At 36.1% G+C, this 24,570-nt stretch overlaps 1 protein-coding gene across 1 annotated transcript in view; it reads right to left on the reverse strand.

Annotated features, from left to right (window-relative positions):
• The window catches only part of SMCHD1 (structural maintenance of chromosomes flexible hinge domain containing 1), a 145,842-nt gene that overhangs the window by 10,832 nt on the left and 110,440 nt on the right, over positions 1 to 24,570 (reverse strand). Inside the window, exons 42-47 of the mRNA XM_039243189.1 lie at positions 24,069 to 24,259; positions 22,312 to 22,421; positions 20,402 to 20,466; positions 14,473 to 14,644; positions 4,055 to 4,213; positions 3,685 to 3,799 (exon numbers count right to left, since the gene is read on the reverse strand). Coding sequence (XP_039099120.1) covers positions 3,685 to 3,799; positions 4,055 to 4,213; positions 14,473 to 14,644; positions 20,402 to 20,466; positions 22,312 to 22,421; positions 24,069 to 24,259 — 812 coding nt within the window. The remainder of the gene's footprint in view (positions 1 to 3,684; positions 3,800 to 4,054; positions 4,214 to 14,472; positions 14,645 to 20,401; positions 20,467 to 22,311; positions 22,422 to 24,068; positions 24,260 to 24,570) is intronic.

Below are 24,570 nucleotides of genomic sequence, written 5' to 3' on the forward strand. Positions count from 1 at the left end.
CTCTTGAATGCTGAGAACAAACTGAGGACTGATGGGTGTTGGTGGGGGGGTGGGAGGTGATGGGCATGGAGGAGGGCACTTGTAGGGATGAGCACTGGGTGTTATATGGAAACCAACTTGACAATAAACTATTTGTAAAAAAAAAAAAAAAAAAAAAAATCAACTCTAGCCATGCCACTTCTGAATTGTTACAAAATCTTAATTAACAAGATCCAAATCAGTGACGTGTAAGTTGAACTGTAGTAACTACAAGATATGGGGCTAATTCATAGCTGAGGATATGGGCTATGGTGCAACTTAAAGAATATGTACTTTAGAACTGCTTGGCAGGAATTTCCTCCTTCATATCTTAGAAAACTGGAAATATGCTCACCATAATAAATTAAAAAATAAAACACTTCTTTAAAAATTATAGCAGGAGTGCCTGTATGCCTCAGTCAGAAGAGCATGTGACTCTTAATATTAGGGTTGAGTTCGAGTCCCTTATTGGGTGTAGACATTACTGAAGCAAATACATAAACTTTAAAAAAAACTGCAAAAAACATTATAGTAAACCTACATGAAAAGAGGGAATATTATGAATTCCCACTTCAAGCTGCAGTAATTTTATAATACACTGCCCAATCTTGTTTCGATATCCTACCACTTTTCCCCTGCCCCTGCAGCATTTTAGAGTATAACTCAGACATTATGTTATTTAATGAATATCTCAGTAGACAGTTTTAGTAATATATTTACTTTAACGTAAATACCCCTGTACAAGGTCTGATTCTTGACATTCTGGACTTGGCTGATTACTTCCTGGTGGTACCATTTAACTTGTTCGTAAGTTCCCCTTATTTCCTGTATATTTGCAGTTAAATCAAACTATTCTCAGTTTATGAGAGATTTAAGCTCTTATGTTGAAAGGTTTCTATTGTATGCAATGAATTAACCTCCTTCCCAACCGTGTAGAAGGTTAGTATTTACATGCCATCCTAGGGCAAACAGTTTTCTGGAGTGCTTAATTCTTCCACCGAGCTTCAGTTGGGAAACACTAACTAGAAGCTTCACTGGATGCAGGTTACTTCCTACTCAATTACACAACAGCAAGTGTCCTGCTTTTAGTGTTGCTAAGATCAATCAGTGGGTTCAGGTGTATCAATCTGTACTGTCCGTTATTAAGTTTTCCCATCAACTTTTTACCTAATCATTTGGGTATCTATTATTATTGCATGGATCTACTCTTTATTAGGGTGGCAAAATCATGATGTTACAATTTCAAGTTTTTCTTTTAAGCAGGCTACACACACAGTGTAGAGACCAATGTGGGACTTGAATTAACAACCCTGAGATCAAGACCTGAGATGAGATGAAGATCACTTAAACAACTGAGCCACTCAGGTGCACCTATATAAATAATTTTTTAAAGAAGAATTTCTACAAAGAACTTTTTATTTGGTTATTCTGAAACACAGTTCATATAAGAACGAACACATATATATTTATGAATATGTAATACAGCAATGAGTTGGCACCCTAGCACTTACCAATGATCATCTGTGAGGATTCTTTTGCATGATTTTGAACTTGTGTTTTATAAAAACTGTTACATGTCTAAATCAATTGCAAATATTCTTTCTGATGCTGTACTGCCCCAACACACTTTCGGTGGTCAGAATAAATTCTATATATTGTGTACCCATAACAAATACACATCATTCACATATCCATGTGTGGAAACACCTCTCTCATATTGATGAGCCCTGTAGTCTTATAATCGCATCACTTCAGTAGCTCTCCTCCTCAGTTTACATACAGGCAGCTATTCTAAGAGACCCTTCCCCTTGCTGGCACACAATATTAGGTACTCAAGACAGAATGGATGAGAATATAAAGTATTTTCTCTCACAATTTTTTGCAACACAGATTTATCTCTTTGCAGGGGGAGGGAAGGCAGATAATCTGGCTTCTACTTCTCCAAACACTCTTGCTTCTTTCCCCAAGCCTCAGTCACACAAGCATCTTTTCAGTCCTTCCAACATGGTACACTTGTTATTTTCTCTGAGATTTCATGCCTATTTTCCCTTGGACTGAAACCAATTCCTGTATGATTGGAAGCTTCTTATCCTTCAATTCTCTGCTAAAATGCATCTTTCCTGACAATCAAGAGTTTCCCCACTACTCTATATAATTTAATACTTCTTCCTTTCATAGACCTTAACATTACTCTCTATATAGGAAATTTTTACTTTTTGAAACTGTGTTTCTGCACAGGACTGTAGAGCTCCATGGGGGGGGGAAGAACCATGCCGTTTTTACTCACCCAGCAACATACAGGACAAAATAAGCATTCAGAGAGTTAACTGAATAAATGTAGAATAAGTAGATGAAAGGGCATGGAATACCAATTCCAAACACCACTGTCTCAAAGAAACTCCACTAAGGTCAATATAAGACATTTATTCAGGCAGAGTCCATATTTAAACCTTTTGAAATAATGTACAAGAAACCCCGGTACCACAGTATCTCACTATGGAATGGCCTTACTAATACCTAATCTAAAAAGGACAGTTTTCTTACCAATGAGTTAGGCTACAGATGGCTTTGCTGGGATTTTGGGGAGTTAGCTGAATGGTATCCGATTTTCTAAACCAACCATTATAAGCACTGTTTAAGTGATAACATACGAATGGTTTTGTATATTCTAACTTAGCAAGCTACTGATCCTATGAAGCAGAATGCAGTGTATCTGCAAGGGAAGTCAAACGACAGAAATGCAATTTAAATCTTGACACTGATTTTAGGGATGCCTGGGTGGCTCAGTTGGTTAAGTGTCTGACTCCCGGTTTTGGCTCAAGTCATGATCTTGTGGCTTTGTGGATTTGAGCCCCACACAGGGTTCTGTGCTGGCAGTGCAGAAGCTACTTGGGATTCTCTCTCTCTTTCTTGCTGCCTCTGCCCCACTCATGTTCTCTCTCTCAAAAATAAACTTAAAAGGGGTGTCAGGGTGGCTCAGTCAGTTGAGCATACAACTTCGACTCTGATCATGATCTCACAGCCTGTGAGTTCGAGCCCCACGTCAGACTCTGTGCTGACAGCTCAGAGCTTATAGCCTGCTTTGGAGTCTGTCTTCCTCTCTCTGCTCTTCTCCTGCTCATGCTGTATCTCTCAAAAATGAATAAACATTAAAAATTTTTTAAAATAATAGTAAACTTAAAAATTTTTTTAAATCGTAACACTGAATTTAAACAAAATAGTTTACAATAAACTATAAACACTTCCAAATAATTAGCAAAAATCCTTTAGAAAACTGGAGTATCCTAGGACAGTATAATAATTATGCTTTATCTTCATTATTCATCACTTATTTTTCAAACAAAACAAAAACAAAAACCCTAATTCTGGCTCAAGGGGGAAATCAGAAATAATTCAAGTTTTTTAAAGATGTTGTTTTTATTTTTTTAATGTTTATTTGTTTATTCATTTTGAGAGAGAATCCCAAGTAGGATCCACGCTGCCAGCACAGAGCCCAAGGTGGAGCACAAGCTCATGAACTGTGAGATCATGACTTAAACCAAAATCAAGAGTTGAACACTTAAATCACCTGAGCCACCTAGGCACCCCATGCTGGTTTTTAAGTATGATGGCTCAAGAGCTTTGATAAACTAACCAATGATAACTCTCACGTTACAATAAACTCACCTATTTTGTCTTGAAGCTTCTCTTCTCATTCTTTTAGGAGGAATTGGACAATCAGTCATTTCCACCTTTGTTGGATGGCGCAATGAGTCATTACCCTTACGTGTGGGAGTCATACCTGTAAAGACAGAAAATGAACTTGTACATATCTTAACTTATAGAAAAAGAACTAATAAATAATACTGAGAATGCTTCTTACTACTCCTGCTGAAAGAACAGCTCACAACCATTTATTAAATGACTTGGAGGACAAGAGTATCAACTTAAGTTATGAATCATTCACCTTCTTTCTTCTTATAGTTGAATTCTTTCTAATCATAAATATTTATCTTCATGCAGAGAAAGTAGAAGTTAACAAAAAGCAAGCACAAACCTAGTTTTTGCTCAATTAATTTCAGATTTTTCTCTTGTTCATCAAGTTCTTGTTTTTTCTTCTTCATATCAGGAGTGTGAAGATACTCTAACTGACGGTTAAGATCCTCAATCACACTATTCAACTTGTTCACAGCAGTACGATACTGCTGAAGAAGATCTGCAAAGAAACCAAAGATACCTGATTAAAACTACTGATGTATCAAGTCAATGTTTTAGGAAAGCAGAATTAGCAACACTGGGTTTTAAAGCCACAGAACTTTGTTCAATGTAAACAAACAAAATAAAAATGCAGTTTAGACTCAGCACAAGACTGGTGCTTATTAAATTTTAATTTGCTTCACTTTAATAAATTTATTTTTGTGGTAGGAAGAGTTTTATATGTAAAAGTGCTCTGTGAATTGGATCACTCTCTCAGTCAATGGTTATATATCTGATGTTCAGTATTCATTCTAATTTCACACAGACAAATTTGGGTGGAAGGGAACAAATGCATTAAATATAGTATGGCTACGAGCACCTGGCTGGCTCAGTAGATAGAGCATGTGACTTTTGATCTTGGGTTCTGAGGTTGAGCCTCATGTTAGGCACAAAAATTACTTAAAATAGTACTGCTAGAAAATCACTACTTGCAGATATGACCATTATCTTAAACATAGCTTTCAAAAATACACTCTTGATAAAATACTTTATTTTCAAAAAGCTTAACTTTCTAAAACTATGTCTAAAAATGTATTATATTATTCAGGTTTGAGACTATTTTTTTTGCCTGTATTATTTACTAGACACTAAATGTTAGTATTATTAAATATATTCTGGCCCCCAATAATCAATGGACAAGAATGCTTTATACAGTTTTAAATGGTTATATAAATACCTTAGTAATACCCTCAAAGTCTAAAAGTATTTGCTATCTGGCATTTGTCACCTTGGACATACACAATGATGATCAATACACATGGGAATAGACACACAAATGCCCATTTTATATATGAACTGGTTTACATATAAAATTATGGGAAATTATTCAAGAGTCAGCAAAATATAAGATAAAATATTCTATACTTTAAGGGGCAAGAACAGGGTCTGGAAAAGAAGCCTAGTATTCTGATAAGCAAGCAAATAAACACATATGCACATCTGTATATGCTTATGAATATATTCATATATTTGCTTTTGAAATGTTTATTTTCAGAGAGAGAGAGTGTGTGTGTGTGAGCAGGGGGAGGAGCAGAGAGAGAATCTCTGCCCTGAGCACAGAGCCTGACATGGGGCTTGATCTCATGACTGAGATCTTGGCCTGAGCTGAAATAAAGAGTAAGACCTTTAACCGACTGAGCCCCAGGTACTCCAATTTAAATTTTAGAGTACATAAGAGGGGGAGAGGGGCAGAAGGAAGGAGAGGGGGAAGGAGGAAGGAGTGAAGGGGGGAGAGACGGGAAGAGAGAGGAGGGGGGAGGGGGAGGGGGAGAGGGAGGCAGGGAGAAAGAAAATCTTAAGCAGGCTCCACACTCACCTCAGCGTGAAGCCTGACACAGGGCTCAATCTCATGATCACAAATCATGACCCGAGCCGAAATCAAGAGTCAGACACTTAATGGACTGAGCCACCCAGGTGCCCCAGTATGTTCATACATTTAAATACAAATTCTATACAAAACTAAGTAATGACAAGATCCTGATGATCCTCAATTCTTTTTTTTTTTTTTAAGGTTTGTTGATTTTGAGACGGAGAGACAAAGTGCTAGTGGGGGAGGGGCAGAGAGAGAGGAAGACAGAATCTGAAGCAGGCTCCAGGCTCTGAGTTGTCAGCACAGAGCCCGATGCAGAACTCAAACCCACGAGCAGTGAGATCATGACTGAGCTGAAGTCAGATGCTCAACTGACTGAGCCACCCAGGCGCCCCTCAATTCTCTATGACATATAGGGAACCTTTCAAGGTGTCCAGAAAAAAGACTGGTTTTCTAGTCTGATAGTACTTCTAATTTCCTAGTAATGTTATGATTTCTTAATTTACATAGTATATTCTTTACATAGCAAAGTTATTCTTTACATAGTAAAATACTGTAAAACAATATTTATTTTGGATGTGAATGAGTTACAAAATTATGTCCCAGACCTGTATATATCAGGATGCTGCTCTTCTTCAGAAGAAGATACACAAGACTTCAGGCCATTAGGGCTAGATAGTTTTTAAATTCCAGTTAACATACAATGTTCTATTAGTTTCAGGTGTACAACTGATTCAATACTTACATATAATACATGGTACTCACCATAAAAAAAGTATAGACTCAGTAATCCCCATTACCTATTTCACCCATCTCTTCACCCACCTCCCCTCTGGAAGTTAACTGTCAGTTTGTTCTCTATAGGGAAGAGCCTGATATCCTATTTCTTAATAAGTTAGTTATGAGGTTCTTTCATTTTTATATTTTTTAAACCATTTTTAAAAGTCTATTTGAGAGACAGATACTACAAGCAGGAGAGGAGCAGTGAGAGAGGGAAAGAGAACTCCAAGCAGGCTCTGCACTCTCAGCACAGAGCACCAACAGTCATGACCTGAGCTGAAACTAAGAGTCAGATATTTAACAGACTGAGCCACCCAGATGCCCCCTCTTTCACTTTCAAATACTCAAGAAATTAGTATATTTAAACACTTTAAGAGAATAAGGGTCCTTTATTTATAAGCAGAAGGATGGAATGTTAAATACTTCTTGTTAAATGCAGCACTAATAGTAGGTTCATATTTTATGAATAAGATGGACAGTAGCAGCTCTTTTTAAAAAGTAATCTCTAAATCTAACCAACATGGTACTCAAACTCACAACCCCAAGATCAAGAGTATACTCCACTGAATGAGTTAGCCAGGCACCCCACAGCAGCTTAATATGCCTTAACAACTCCCAATTTTTTGTACATGAAATGTAACTTCCATTTACCATGGTGTCTATAAAAGTCTTTCCTAACTCACTTAATAGAATCTTGCCAAATAATTCAAAATTCACATTTGATTCTGTTTACAAATGATTTGCAAGTTTTTATATACTGTCTGAAAATTTCTATTATCTGGGGAAACCATTGATGAAGCTTTATTGTGAGGACAGCAAAATACCTTAAAAAGGTACTTCATATAAAGCTCAAAATACAATGCATTCATTTATGTATGATATATATTAAAGATCTAGATTATTTCAACGTATCCTGAGGAATAACCATGTAAGCAGTTACTAAAAATAATATAAAGTAATTGAAAGTATACCTGATGGCTGGTATTAGGCAAATATTTAAGGTTTGCTTAGAAGGCAGAAGCAACTTTTTTTACTACTAGAAGATTCAAGCAGGTAGATGGGTATGTAGACTTTACTAAATAATACTTAGGTCTCTTTGAACTTTTATGTTCTACATGATTCTAAGAACTTTATTGGCAAAAACTGATCAGCACTTATGACTGGGTGAAAAAAAAAATTGAGCCTCTACTCTGATTTGCTCCCAAAAAATCCACCTGGGAAGAGGAGAACAAAGGCAAATTGTGAAATAAGAGGGTTATGAATGAAATAAGAGTAGCCAGATGATAGGTCCTGGGAGTTCACTGTTACTGCTCTATTTATTTTCATAGTAGAACAAAATATGCTTGCCCTGAAAACCAAAGCACTTAAATAATCTTGATCACTATTTCTAAAAACATTAAGAATGGTTTTACTTAAAACAACAACACAACAAATGGACAGTAGTAACTGAGAAGTTAAATATTAGAGTAAATTAACATGCTATAACAATACCTAAGCAGGCCAGACATAGAATACGTATGTGGAATACATGGACGTAATAACAGTATTAATAAGTTTGACGATGTCACAATTATAAACTATATATTAACTAATCACTGGTTATTTTTAAATGATTTTCCTTTCTTCAGTTGATAGTAACAACTCTTTCTTCTGTCTATATTGGATTCTACAATGACTACAGTTATTAATACTTTTAATTTTTTTAATGTTTTATTTATTTCTGAGAGAGAGAGAGAGAGCACGCGTACACGCATAAAGAGGGGAGGGGCAGAGAGAGAGGGAGACACAGTATCTGAATCAGGCTCCAGGCTCTGAGCTGTCAGCACAGAGCCCGATGCGGAGCTTGAATCCACAAACCGCGAGATCATGACCTGAGCCGAAGTCGGTCGTTCAACCGACTGAGCCACCCAGGCACCCCTACAGTTATTAATACTTTTTAAAGAAGTATTTCTACTTATGAGATCTCTATAAAAAACTTGGAATAATACAGAAAAGGTCAGAAAAAAAAATCAGTAGGTCTATCATCTTACCATTTTCTTGTTTTTCATTCCACAACGTTTGCATGTTTAATTTTTATCATGTATATTTGCATTTGTATGTTCTTTTTTTATAACATTTTTAGGTTTAAATTTTCTTTAATGTTTTGTTTATTTCTGAGAGAGACAGCATGAGCAGGAGAGGGTCAGAGAGAGAGGGAGACACAGAATCTGAAACAGGCTCCAGGCTCAGAGCTGTCAGCACAGAGCCCGACGTGGGGCTTGAACCCACATACCGTGAGATGATGACCTGAGCCAAAGTTGGACGCTCAACCGACTGAGCCACCCAGGCGCCCTGCATTTGTATGTTCTAACCATTTTCCTTTTAACATTGTAACAAGCATTTCCCAGATTCTATATTCAATTAAAGCACTGAATATACAATGTTTAGCTTGAAAAAAGGTGCTATTTTTGATATTCATCTGAATGTAAGAAAAGCCTTGTCTGTATGTGGGATGGTTTATGTAAGCATGTTCCTTAAAAGATCACTTACTGGTTCAAAGAACTTCAGTATTAAAAACAATGAGAACCTTTTCTAATTATGAAAGTGACACACACTGTTGAGTCAGATCTGGAAAAGTATATAGAAAAGAATAATGGAGAAGAAAATCATCTTAATTACGTAATCCAGAAATAAAACTATTTTCTTTCTACTCTTTCACTTTGCTGTGAAAATGAAAACATACACTGTTCTGAACTTGGAAAAGTTATCTAAACTTTTTAAGCCTCAGCACTCTGAAAGCAGCAGTAAATGAAATCATTCCAGTGACAAGCTTAACAAAGTATCCAATAAGTAAGCCTTCAAATATTAACTATTACTATTCCACTGAAAATTGCTTATTTATATTATCTACCCATTTTTCTAACATCTTTGTTTTTTTCTGATTTTTTAAAGCTTGGTTTTAATAGTAGGAATCTAGTACCTTTTTCTGCCATATGTTGCAATTCCCCCCACGCTGCCCTGCCCCCAGTATGTCATTCGTCTATTTTCTTCATGGTGCTTTAAAATTGTCTGCAAACTCAGGGGCGCCTGGGCGGGGGGGGGGGGCTCAGTTGGTTAAGCGACAGACTTGATTTCAGCTCAGATAATGATATCATGGTTCGTGGGTTTGAGTCATGCGTCAGGCTCTGTGGTGACAGTGCTGCTTGGGTCCCTTCCTCACTTGTGTGTCCATGCACTCTTTCTCTCTCAAAATAAAAAAAGCCCTTCTAATTTCAGGTAGGGTCATCAAGGAAGTTCTTTCTGAAGGTGTAACATGGCAGTACAAACTGGAAAGAAACCAATCACACATGTATCCAGGTCATGGATAGGTAATCCTGTAGGTAGGTAAAGGAATCACTGTAGGTAAAGGAACATTAAACTACTCCTTTCAATATTAAGCTCTTATTTCTATTTAACTGTGTCAAGAACTTCTTGAACACATCTCAAGAGTGTTAATACTAGGTTTGTTATTTACTCTGTAAGATGACCTGAGTATCTCCATCTTTATATTCTGCAACAATTTGTATTTAAAATTTACTTAGAAAAAAAAACCCTACAGAATGAACTTTGTGAATACTTACTCAGGTAATGGTCTATGTAAGTTTTCTGTCTTATTTAAATCAATTTTGCTCATCTGCAATTTTCTAGAATTTAGTCCATTTTATTTGAAGATGTTAAATGTCTTTATAATATAGAAACCTAAACTGTCTTTGTCTGAATAGATCCTCTAAGCCAATATTTCTCTTGTATTTGTTCTTGCCCAATGACCATCTATAGAAATTCTATATTCAGTACAAGATTTTTCTTTTTTTAATTCATTTAGTTGTACTTGTTTCTTGAAATGTATTTTTTTCCTGTATTTGACTTGAATATTTTCTTTCTCATTTAATAATAAAGCATTGAGCCTACAGATTTGATCTGTATTTGATCTCTGCTATCTTCATGTCTCCTAAGTCTAATTCATAATACTCGTTTAAACTTTTGCTTCTTTTATGAAATACTTTTTTTTCTCAGTTTCCATTATGGAGCAGTTACTTTGGGAGGAGAGGAAGAGTTATTGTTAGAGTTCTATTACCTTATGCCACAAAATGTGCCCTAAGTAAAATTTACTTTAACATTTGTAGTCTCACTGTAGCCGAGTATAAATCTGATCCACTGAAAATACGACCAATTTTTGTGACACAGTCTATAAATATCTAAGAAGGTACAGGTAATGCAACTTAGTAGGTGGTAATTTCTTATTTTTTTGACTAATAATTTGTCATGGAATAATGGCTCCTCAAATTTGGGTTTCTAGCTCTATTGTTAATAGTTTAAAACTTGTGGTTCTGTACTTATTGCATTAAGTTTTATACCTCTAGTATGGAAATACCTTTTAGGAAAATGAATTTTTCTTTGTCCTTTTAGTTTCTTTGCCTTGAGGTTAACTTTGGCATTAATAATACCTGTTACTGGGGACTTCTATTCAACGTTTACATGACATTTTTGTTAATTCTTTAATACTTTATATTTTGTTAGGAGTGTCTTATAAAGAACATAAAGCAGTGTCATAGAGAGACACAGCCTTTACATAATAGATTCATGTTTTATAGTTTACTAATCATGTGACAGTGTGTATGTCATTTTAATCGTCACAAGTTTCTCTTTACTCACCTCCTCTACCTTTATCATACTTTCTGATATATATTAAGCACCCAACAAATGACAAGTGACAGTTTTTATATATCCTGGGATGAGATTTTTAAAATTTAAGTGCCTTTGCTTTTTAATGAAAAAAATTCATGTACTTACATGTTATTCAAGATCTTATTTTTAATCACTTTATTTTATAACATGTAAATACTAATTTTGTCTTCTGTTTTATGCTCTGATTTTACTTGCTCTTATCTCTTATCAAATACTAATGATGCAAAACACTCTGTAGGCAAAATTACTTACAAGAAACACTCTGCTTTTCATTGTGCTAGTAGGAGACAATTTTTCTGGTGACAGTCTAGGTTAAAACTGCTTTTTCCCAGTGAATACTCCAATATACAAGAAAGAGGTTTCTCAAAGCTCTGTTTGTTCTATACGATTTTAACTATGGCCAACTAATTAAGGAAGGAGTATCTCTCTCCTAGGAGTTGTAAACTCTGAGTCATGTTTTTTGTTTTTTTGTTGTTTTCTAAGTAGGTTCCATGCCCAATGTGGGGCTCTAACTCACAACCCTGAGGTCCAGCACTGCATGCTCTACTGACTGAGCCAGCCAGGTACCTCCCTGAGTCATGTTAAAAAATGCAAACTGAGCTGTAGGTGCAAGGAACTCAAGGATGCTGAATGTCACAGAATCATCCTTGATTCTGTCTTGGCTGTTTCCAATCTCCTCTGAATCTGCAATTTCTTCCAATTTCCTTCTAGTATATTCCTGTTTTGTTTAAAGTGGTCAGGGCTGATTACTACTGGTTACAACCAAAAGTACTTTATATCAATAATCTTAAATTATCTCATTTGATTTATTAAACTGTTTCAGTTCTTAATACCAAATCATTAGTCTACAGGTGGAGTGTATTTTTGAAGGTACTTATCAAGAAGCGTATGTGACTTTTATTTTTGAAATCCTTGCATTATTTGTTAACTTTACATATGTGACAGCCCAAGAAGGGCACACAAATCTTTAATTAAATGCTTTCTTCCCAAAGATCTAGATAATGCATCAGGCTGTGATAGTGACATTAAGATGCCCATGTAAACTGAAAACTGTCAGTATAACACCAGTGCATTTTTAAAGTTCCACAGGTAATTCTTTTTGGCTTGGGAACCACTGCCATAAACTGTAGTGCTAGAGTGATATGAGTTGAGACTTTTATGTTGATTAATTGGCCCTGATTATTTTTTCTGATCAAAAAAAATTTTTTTTAAGTTTATTTATCTTTATTTTTGAGAGAGAGAGAGCACAAGCAGGGGAGGGCCAGAGAGAGACACACAGAATCCAAAGCAGGCTCCAGGCTCTGAGCTATCAGTGCAGAGCCTGACACGGGGCTCGAATCTACGAATCATGGTATCATGACCCATGACCTGAGCCGAAGTTGTATGCTTAATTGACTGAGCCACCCAGGTGCTCACCTGATTTTTAAATCAGTTTACTTAGATGTTCACTTATTGTCTACAAAGATGATTTTTGCAAACATTCACTGCTATCATAAACAGCGGTATGAATCTTTGTTTATATCAAATACAATTTTAATTTTCTGTATGATGTTTTGACATCTTAAATAACCTTTCTGGCTCAGTAAAGACTCCCCCCTATGTAGCTAGCCAATTCTTAGAGATAGCAAAAGGCCCAGCATGCTTTGATACGCAAACTAACCAATCCAAAGTCAAACCTCTTCTATCTGGTCTGTGCACCCGAGGAAGCAGTATTCCTTTGCCTTAATCATTTCAGGTCCAGGTCCCAGGAAACCAGCTAGAGACCATACCTATAGTCCAAAGACCACTAAAATTATTCAAACTAGTCAACCCTAAGCTATTTTCACCCTGTCATGGCTTCCTTTTTCCTGTGGAAACCCTTATAAAGGCTGTGGCCTAGGCATCCTCCATGCTCTTGTCTTCTGCCTCCTCACCACCCTTGTGTTTTTTTCCATGTGGCCTTAAGTGGAACTGTATGCCACCTGTCTCTAGGACCTGTGAGTATAATATACTTTGTTTTCCCAAGCCCTGCATCTGACTGACCATGTCATAAAAGAAACCAAGACAACTTTCTTCCCACCATCTTTCTGAACAACTACTTTAAATATTGCTAGTGGCTGAAGTAATAATCCCAATCTGAACACTATCCAATTTCCTTAACAGTAAAATAAAGAAATAAACTACAGTATGTTTACACAATGGAATACTATCCTATGAAAAAGAACTACTACATACGCAGTGTTGAACGAACAAAGCCAGACACAAAAAAGTATGCATTGCATGATTCCATTTATATAAGGTATGAAAACAGATGTGCGGTTTTAAGTTAAGGAGTTATCCTTTTGAGAGAGGGTTGTGCGGTGACTAGAGTTCATGAGAGACTTTCTGTGGTGTGATAATGTTCTATTCCTTAATACAGGGGCAAGTGCTCATTTTGTGAAAATCTAGCAAGCTCTATGTTTATCAAGCGTACACTTTTCTATATATATATATTTTAATAAAAGTTAAGAATATATGGTATATAGATGCAAGAGACTATTACTCACCTTAAAAAGAAAGGAAATTCTGACACATACTACAACATGGATGCACCTGGGAGCCATTATGCTAAGTGAAATAAGCCAGTCACAAAAGGACAAATACTGTATGATTCCACTTTTATGAGGCCTTACATTAGTCAAATTCACAGAGAGAAACCCTGGTAGTTGTCATGGGCATGGGGAAAGGGAAAATGAGATGCTGCTGTTCAAATACATACAAAGTTTCAGTTTTGCAAAATAAAAAGATTTCTGGAAATTGGTTGCACAACAATGTGAATGTACTTAACACTACTGAACCACACTTAGTAATGGTTAAGACGGTAAATTTTATACTATGTGTATTCTACCATAATTTACTATTTTTTTTTTTAAAGCTAATAATGGCAACACACTACTTTCTTGCTGCAAAAGTAGATAGATACCCAAGCATATTAGAACTATATAAAAGTAAGAGCAAACAGGATCTAAGGTAGCACCCTACTGGGGACACCAGGAAAGTAAATGCACTTCAAAGCACAGATGTAGAGGCAATTCTATCGGCTGCCTCAAAACAAGGGGACAGGCCTGCAGAAGGGAAAATGGGAGAAGAAGGTCACATGTCATGCCCTCTCAAGTTCTCAACTGGTAATCTGGATAGTTATCAATTTTAATATAAAAGGAGGTATGATATTTGATGAAATACTGACTTATTCAATAAGGATAGTATTTTCTTGATTTCGAGATAAGAAGAATGAAAATGAAGGAAAACCTACCTTGTATAGAATTCAAAACTACCTGATATAAGTTGAAAGTACTAGACAAAAATATTGTATTCATATTTCTACTGGTTAACTTTTAACAGTACACAAGTCCCAAACAAAGGATTGAAATCAAATGAGAAATTGTTAAAGTACTTATTCAACCTACCTATTTGTTCCCCTAAGACCAGGCACTGTTTTGGTATTGGAGCTCCAAATACCATTCCCCGAAGTTTATCCATTGGAGGAGCTTTATTCTGAAGGCCCCCAAACTTTCCGTTACTTCGAATGCGATCTCCGTCTCTGGTGAGCAATGTAGGGCAGTGTGTAATTTTAACAACCTATTGTAAGCAAATGAGTATTAATTAGTGAGCCTATAAAATGTATCTCAATTGTTCTAAGAAAGGGGAAAACACTTAACGGTTCTGAGATTAGAAATGACATGATCATGCTGGTATTTTCACAAAATAAGTTAGTGAAGTAATAAGATGAACTGGAGTAAAAACCCAGAGGCAGTGGAATGAATTAGATTACTTCTCAAGTGTCAGCCTAAACTGTAATAGTGACAAAGCAAATGGAAAAAGTGAAACTGATGGCTTGATTGATAAAAGAAAGGAAGAGAGGGACAAGCCAGGGAGCTACTTGCTTCTGAAAGCCACGCCAGTATCAAGGCAGCCTCACTAGCTCTGTTTCCTGTTAGATACAAGTTTTCCAGATGACCAAAGGATAGCAAAAGAGCATGACACTGAAGAAAAGCACAGACAGAAAAGCACAGGGATGAATCATTAGAGGGCAATATTATAATTTCAACTATGAGAAGAAAAAGAGCTAGTAAAGTCAGAATTGGGAGGACTAGAATTATGTAGTAAAGCCAAGTCATGGAATGTAAGTAGGAAGGGTTAATGAAGAATTCTAATGCTTCAGAGAAGTCAGAGAATAAAATAAAGACATTGGGTTTAGTATTTCATGAGTTTTAAGAATGTTTTTGACTAGCAAACAGAAAAAATAAAATGAAAATGAAGAGAAGTGGCATTCAGGTAAGATCTTTCTACTACTCAAAATGTTAACACATGCCACACATCATATTGAATGCTGGGAGAGCTATGGAGAAAGGTCTTGTACTAATCTATTCAGGGACAGCCATTCTCAAAGGAAATATAACAAGTGTTAAAAAGCTTAATGTTTTACATGGCCGAGCAATTCCACGTCTAAGAATCTATCCTAAAAAAATCACAGATGTGAACAATGAACTAAAACATTGCTTTAATAAAAGATGAAACTTGCATGTCTCAACAAGTTATGTAAATTATGGTACATATACACAATGAAATAAAAATGCATACTTTTAAAAATGACTAAAGAACACAATTTAATAGTATGTAAAAATACCTAATTCAATCTAATATTGGGGTTAAAGAGTCCCTGAATTATAAATATACTGTTAAATAAAATTTGATTAAAAAAAGGTAACATGAAAAATATAATATTAAATCATGACTAGTATTTATTCTTTTAATATAATTCCATGGGTACTTTACAAATGTTTTTCCATTGAAGTGATATTTTTAAAAATATTTAAATGCAGGGCGGTGCCTGGGTAGCTCAGTCAGGTAAGCATCTGACTTTGGCTCAGGTTATGAGGGGTGGAGCCCCACACTGCTAGTGCAGAGCCCACCTGGGATTCTTTCTTCTCCGTCTCCAACTTGTGCGTGCAAGCAAGCTCTCTGAAAAAACAAACAACTTAAAAAAAAAGTAAATGCAGGGGCACCTGGCTCAATCAGCACAGCATGCAACTCTTGATCTCTGGGTTCTAAGTCTGAGCCTCACACTGGGAGTAGAAATTATTTAAAAATAAAAAATCTTAAAAATTTTTTTAAATACGATACCTATTTGAAGTAAATCTGTGGTGAACTCTTTGGTAAAATATTTTTGTTTAGAACAAACAGGCACAGCTTTCCTTAGTTTTGGTTTGAATTTACAGATTTCCTTTCTTTTCTTTTTAAATTTATTTATTTAGTTTTAGACAGAGACTGTGAGAGCAGGGGAAGGGTAGAGAGAGAATCCCAAGCAGGCCCCGTATTGTCAGCATAGAGCTCCATGTGGATCACACAAACTCTGAGATCATGAACCGAGCCTAAATGAAGAGTCAGAAGCTTAACCAACTGGGCCACCCAGGCACCCCTGGATTTATGTTTTCTAAAAGTGAACATTAAAAATATAAACTGTATTCATGTACTAACCATTTATCAGGATTCACACAATGTTTTTAAGGATTTGATACCATCTTAAATAACACATACACTCAAATTTATTTACAGACTTGTCCATTTCTCTTCTCAGTAGACTGACAATAGGAGTTTATAAGCCTCCAGGAAAAAGGACAGTTTGGCTCCATTATACAACAGTTCTGCAAATATTACTTTCATGGACAGTTCAATTCTTAAAGTATCCTTCAATCTTATGGTTCTACCCCCCTAACCACTGAATTTGGGTAAAAAAGGTAATAACACCTTTTGCAAATTCAGTGAGTGAGCAACAGCCATGTAGCTCCGGGATATACCTGCCTTGGGGACTAGGAAGAGGTGAAATAAACAAGGGGTTGACTGTAGAAATGGCATGAAGCATTTAGGAACAGTGATAAACAGTACTGAAAACAATTTACAAAGGGATGCCATAAATGCCTTTTCTCAGAAGACCTTTACAACAGTACTTAACTGGTGGAATTTTAAGACTTGATTTAAAACTTCGGAAGCAAAGCAATCCGTATTTGCTATACTAGTTATGAGGAACAACTACTGTACCAGCTATGTCACATATGCTTTATATTACACATTACATTTTTTCTAAAGGTATGGATTGATTTCTTTCACCAACTCTAAAAAATTTTCAGTCATTAGATTCTTCAAATACTGCCTTATGATCCTTTTCTCCCTTAACTCTGGCACTGTAATTAGCCTTTTTTTTTGAGGTTTTCTCATTCTGTCCTCCATGACTCTCAACTTTCTCCTCCTCTTACAGTCATTCCTTCTCTCTGGGCTGCAGTCTGGACAATTTTTTTGACCTGTTTTCCAATTCACTAATTATCATACTATTTAGCCTTCCCAGTATTTCATGTTTATGTATATTTTCTAGTTTTAGAAGCTTTATTTGATTTTCTCAAGTTAACTTACTCTTTTCTTATTTTTGACACTTTTCTTGAATTGTATTAAATATACTTAAGAAAAATATTTGCTTTAAGTCAGGCAGAGAAGGACAAATACCATATGTTTGCACGTATAGGAGGATTAGGAGGAACTTGACGGAGGACCAAGGGGGAGAAGAAGGGCGGAAATGGTGGGGGAAAGGGAGAGAGGCAAACCATGAGAGACTCTTGNTGGGGGGGAGGGGGGGATGGGCATGAAGGAGGGCACTTTGGGGATGAGCACTGAGTGTTAATTGGAAACTAATTTGACAATAAACTATTTGTAAAAAAAAAAAAAAAAAATATTTGCTTTTATGTTCAATATGGAAATTATTCCTGATGTGAGATAAAGGTGAATTCTTCCAGAGACAATCTGGATTTCCTCCAATCAGATATCTAAGGACACTACCAGCCCAGCACCAGGTCAAATCAAATGTTTACCTTGAGATTTTTTTTAGACCTCCCAAGTATTATGAATGCAGGTTGCAAACAGATAAAAAGGCCAATTTATTTACATTGATGAATTCTCTAGGAAATTGGTTTGATTTTTTTCCCTTTTCCACCTAGTGCCAAGGTTCAAGAGAGGTAATTTTCTTGTAGTCTCCAGAGGCACTTGGAGTTGAGATTAAAGTAGCATTTTTTTTTCTCTTCACTTAAACTAAGGTTCAGCCCTTTGGGGGACCCAGTTTACTGGGAAAGGGACCTTTTATCATATTCCCCACTCTGGTTAAAGCCCTGTGTTTTGTCTCTTACCCTCTGAGTCAAAGGAATGAAAAATGATGCTCAAGTTCAATTACTTTGACAAATGTTCTCTAGGCAAATCCGGGCTTTTAGAGTTCTGTTTATCTTTCTGAGTTCTACCTTCACTTAGAAGCCTTACTTTCTTGACAGTTCATACCTTAAGATACATAACCTACAAAGCCTTTTAGTTGATCTCTGCAGCAATTTCCTTCTCAAGAGTTGTCTAGTCTATCTTTGTATAGCCCCCAGTGCCTAGCACTGGGCCTGGTGGTATGCTGGAGCCAGCATCTACCGGGTTAGGAGAGCAAACTCTCCTGAATGACTCATTCAGCGGCTACACATAAGCCACTGGAAATCAGCCAAGATAGGAGGATTTACACCTTGGGCAAAAGCTACAAACCAGGATCCTATCACCCCACTCACTAGAAAGCTGGTTGTTCAACATTTAATAGCATCCACTGTGTCTCATACATAGTTAAGTGTCTAAATATTGACTGAACTAGAATCTTCCAGTTATTATCCAATTTGTTAATTCTATTCTCACTAATAAGCTTCCATGTTGTCATGACATTTTATGGGTACTCTATAATTTAGGACATATACACATACTAATCACTACCAGAATACAGCAGCTTCTCCATCCATGAGTGTTCACTGATACAGTATATTATAAGCCATTATTAGGTTCCCATGGAAACATTCATCAGTATGCCAAATATTATTCCCCAATTAGTTGTGTAATTTTCTGTAATCTCACTAATTTAGCTCTCCTAAATCAAGGTACATTTATTATTTCTTCCTAACTGGTCCAAAGAAAAACTTCTCTGATGGTTCTAGTTCTGCCATAAGTGAGTGCGATTTGGTACAGATCCATTATTTTTTCTGAGCTTAAAATTTCTCATCTAGAAAGTGAGAGCATATTATCTCTAAGGTACACATGATTCTAGAATACACTATTTGTAGATACTGGTAGGTATTTTAAATTGGCCTCTGTTTTCTCTTATGCAACTGTAAATATTCTTACTCATTTTCAGGTAGAGTAATCTGCAAGCCTATCATGTTTTTCTTACATGTTTATCACCTAGTATTTCCAAGCTCCGAAAACTATACTTAACTAAATTTAGTACTTCTTGTGTATCAAAGAATTTAAGACCTCTGGATCTCAGATACGAAGAGAACTTTCTTTTATTGAAATTTTACCATATTTCAGGCTCTTTGCTTAATGCTTTATGTATATTATTTTATTCAATCTCTAGAACAGCCCTTTGAAAAGCCATCCTTCAGAGCAGACTTCCTTTTTTACAAGTAAAACTTAAAAGTAATATAGAAGTGATAATCCTTAGCACATCCAACAGGAGACAACATATTCTTCCAATTTTTTGAAGTACATAAACATATCTTTAAATTAATTAAAACATTTTTTGAGTAGTTGACATACGTTAGTTTCAAGTTGCAACATAGTGATTCCACATCTCTATATGTTATGCTGTGCTAACCATAAGTATAGCTGCCATCTGTCATCATACATTGCTATCACAGTATAAGAGACTATACAGATTCCCCTATGCTGTCTTTTATTCTCATGGTTTACTCATTCCATAACTGAAGTCTGTATCCCCCACTCCTCTTCATTTATTTTGCCCTTTCCCTCACCACCATTAGCTTATTCTTTAAGACAGCAACATCTTATACATACTTTTGCAACTTTTCAACAAAATATATTTTATACATCTTCCTTGTTAGGACAAGGAAATTTATTATATTCTTTTTAACAGTAACATACTCTACTGTATACATTACTATAATGGAGTTGCCCAATCTTAACATGATGGACATTTAAGACTATTTCCAAAGTTTCTGGTTTTAAATTCTTTTAATATCCTAATACATATTCTTGTACACATCTTCAAATACTTGTGGGAGTGTGTAAGATAAATTATTTTAACACTCTGTCATGGTATATTCTTTGCCCCTTTTCCCATGGAGAAGGGGAGTCTATTCCCACCTCCCCACCTACCCCTTGGATCTGGGCTAGTCAGATTCTGACCTATGAAATGTACTTTCTGAGGATGGGACTTAAGAGACCTACAGCTTCTGTCTTAACTGCTTGGAACACCTCTTCTTGGAAACCAGAGGCCATGTGAAAAAGCCCAAGCAGTCACAACAAGAGACTCACATGGAGAGACCCAAATCTGCCAGCCTTCAGCCCCGGCTGAGTGCCCAGACAGTAGCCAGTATCAACTAGTATGAGCAGGAGATAGAGTAGGAACTAATTTCAAGGAAATTAATAATAGTAAGGGAAATAAGAAAATAAAAATAATTTCAAGGAAGTATTTCTATCCCTGGACATGCTAGGTGATGTTCATCTCCAGCCTGCTCAGTGACCAAAATGTTCTTAAAGAAATGCAGAGCCTCAGAACAAAGATCAAACCCAGTCCTTAGCCAGTAAAATGTGTAAGAATCAAAATGAAATTAAAGAGGTCCCTTTGTTAAGACCTCAGATAAAAGGCACTGTTTCCTAGATTCGCTTAGGTAGACAAAAGGTTTCTAAAAAAAAAAATTTTTTAAGTAGGTCCACACCCAGCATGGAGCCCAATGTGGGGCATGAACTCACAATCCTGAGATTAAGACCTGAGCTGAGATTGAGAATCAGACAGCTAACCAAATGAGCCACCCAGGCACCTCTAAAAATTCTTAATGGCATTATATCACAGCACCCTGAGATGGCAGTATGAGAGCAGTAATCACAGAAGATACTACCAGCTGAGCCTCTGACCAGACTTGGCTGAATTTCCAGAGAGTAACCATTACCAACTGCCAGTTGTGTGAGTGAGGTACTCTGGAATTCCCACCATCCCAAGTGTAACTAGACAACACTGCAACTAGCTAACACTACTTGGAAACACCCACAGAGACCTGAAAACTAATATGCTGTTATTACTTAAAGCTACTAACCTTTGCGGTATATGCTAGGTAGCAATAGATAACTGAAACATTTATACTGCCAAACTGCCCTTCAATGGTGTTATGGATTGAATTGTGTCCCTCAAAATTCCTATGTTAAAGTCTTAACTCCTCAGGTCCTCAAAATGTGACCTTACTTGAAGACAGCATGTTTATAGAAGTAATCTAGTTAAAATGAGGTCATAAGGTTGGGCCCTAATCCAACAAGTGGTGTCTTTATAAGAAGGGGACATAAATATGCATGGATGTGAACAGACACAGGGAGAAAAGGACTATCCACAAACCAAGTAAGGAGGCCTGGAATAGATCCTTTCCTCATTGAATTTCTATTGTTTCTACCTAGTCTGTGGTACTTTGTCAAAGCAGCCTTAAGAAGAAGAGCTGCATCAAATTACATTTCCACCAACATTATAGAGAAAAAGAGAATACTCTTTTTCCAGTATCATCAATAGTAGATACTAGTTTTGAGATAATTTCAAATCCCAAAAACATCTCATTTTAATTTGTATCCTGGCCCATTCATTCACATACTGTGTCCAGTTTGATGCTGCTTGTCAGTTTGCAGGATTTAATTTGGTTTTGACAAGATTAGTCATCCAAACATTATCACAGAATTATCACAAAATTATTTCAAAATAGGACCTTAATACATTAAACATTAAAAAGACACATTAAGGGGCGCCTGGGTGGCTTAGTCGGTTAAGTGTCCGACTTTCGCTTAAGTCATGATCTCGCGGTTTGTGGGTTCGAGCCCCGCGTCGGGCTCTGTGCTGACTGCCAGCTCAGAGCCTGGAGCCTGTTTCAGTCTGTGACTCCCTCTCTCTCTGACCCTCCCCTGCTCACGCTGTCTCTCTCTCTCTCTCCTAGAAATAAATAAAACATTTAAAAAAAAAAAAAAAAAGTCACCATAGGGGCACCTGGGTGGCTTAGTCGGTTGAGTGTCCAACTTCAACTCAGGTCACGATCTCACAGTTCGTGAATTAGAGCCCCACGCTGGCCTCTGTGCTGATGGTGTGGAGCCTACCTTGGATTCTCTGTCTTCCTCTCGTTCTGCCCCTCCCCTTCTCTCTCTCCCAAAAATTAATAAACTTAAAAAAAAAATGTCACCATAATTTCCTTTACCTGTTTCACAATGTTCTACATTGTCTGGAAATGTTAACAAATCTCGGGCAAAGACTGGATCTCCAATAGGTTTAAAATATAATTTTCCATTTCGGTAATGAGGTAGAGGTCTGAATGAAAATAAATTAAAACAAATACATATTTTTAATTAAAAGCCTATGTTTATATTGCTTGTCATTACTGTGGTCATTTAAATCAATTCCCTATCCAAAGTGACACTCCTAAATGATTAACTATGAGAATACTATTTACTACATAAGAATATCTATTTAGTTTATCTGTGCTACTAAAGTCAATATAAAGTAACTGCTGTTAGGTTTAACAAGGAAAAAAGAAAAGCAGCCTCTAAAGCTGACCCTAAATGAGATGACTATCTCCTGTGGAGAGTGGCCCTAGCATAGATGGGGAAAGAGGAAAGGCCTAAGACAGAGACCCATGTGAGGGAGGGAGATGAAGTACTTTGGTTCCCTGTCCTTTCCATACCGGATACAGAATGAGCAACTGACTCAGAGAGAACAATGGGATTCAAAAGATGGAGGCTGACTAGAGTGTCAGGACCTTTCCTTTCCACATGGTGTTGGTCTTCGCAATTCTTGAAAGTAGGAGTGCTGGAGGGTAGGGGTGGCTCTAGGAGCTAGTTAATTCAATCCGAAGAAGCGCAATATCAGGAACAGAGAGAATAACTAGCTTCTAGTGCAAACATTAGCCCAAAATGCCAAATCCATACTTTCCCTAAATCAAAGATTCTTAATTTGGTCTTCACAGATTCTACAGATAAAAGAAGTTCTCCTAAATGGAAAAATTGTGCACTCAGAATGTATTACTCTTAATGAACACAGAAATTATGATCTGACTGGACTTCCTGTGTTGTTTAAAAGGAGTACTGACTAGTAGAGCAAAGTAGAGATTTTAAAAGCAGACAGATCAGAGTTCAAATTCTAGTTGTTTCCTCAAACCATTTTTAGATTACAAAAGGAAATAAAATGTTTAACAACATTAATATATTAATAAAGGTTCTATTCTCCTTAAAGTCCCTTTTCCTACCCAATTGTACAACTCTGTTTAGGAGCCTGAGAAAATTATCAATTAATACTCCATTATACATTTTATTTTGTTTTCTTACCATTTCCTTCCAGTCTTTTAAGGTCAAAATCAGAGTACACATAAAATATTTTTAAATTTACATAAAAATGCCTAATTGGTTTGCATGTTTATTCCTTAAAAACATATTTTGAAAAGTAAATGAGGAAATAATTAAAGAAATCAGATTTATATTAAAATAATAATAAAACATTCCAACTAGTCTTTTATATTTCAACTTTGCAATTGGCAGTTCCAATGCAGACCTTCTCTAACTAAATGATGACTGCTTATCTTCAAAGGACATAAACAGGACAAAAGACATTCATCTTCACTCCTACTCCAAATAAAAGAGTTTTATATTTCATCAATGATATTGACATCCTTCTTGTTACAAAAGCCAAAAAGCTGCTTTGGATTTGTGTGCACATGTGTGACTTATACACAAATAATATTTAACTGGCAAATTAAACATGGCCAGCATATGTGATTAAATTCACTGCAATACTCATCTTAATGAAGTATACACATTTGTAATGAAGATAAAGACAACCTAGATAATGTGAGTCACTGCTCAGTTTGTTTTAGGTATCTTTTACAGAAATCACTTAAAAGTAAGCACTTTGATAAAAGAAAAGATATTTCAGAAAAAATCATTACTCCCACTTTTTTCTAACCTTTTCCAATCTGGAAGAGTCTTCTTATAAATAGAATCAAGGGGCAACACCTGCTGACGACCTTGGGTTTCATCATAGATACGACGTGCCGCATCAGTGGTCAGGGTGACAACACAGTCCATGTCACTCGCCAGATGCCAAGAAATAACCATTGCAGCTCTATCATCTTCAATTTGTGCCAAGTGTGCAATCTATAACACATTTTAAAAAATCAGGTTAAATTTTAAATATATAAAAAACAAAGTATATAACATTTTAAATATATAATAATTTGATATTAAGTATTTTAAAACCCACATCTAAACAGCAAAAATTGTTCTGAAATACTCATATGAAAATTCTCAAGCTATAAAAGTTTACTGGTTTAAACAGTAAACTCCATTCTGCTATTAAATTTTGGAAAAACTGTTCCACAGATTAAACTCCTATAAATTTTGCAAGTAAAATATTTAGACTATTATCAGCTAATCAATGATATATACATTTTTCATACTTGATACAT

Source organism: Hyaena hyaena, unplaced genomic scaffold, assembly GCF_003009895.1.
Source record: "Hyaena hyaena isolate Hyena2069 unplaced genomic scaffold, ASM300989v1 scaffold_222, whole genome shotgun sequence".
NCBI lineage: Eukaryota > Metazoa > Chordata > Mammalia > Carnivora > Hyaenidae > Hyaena > Hyaena hyaena.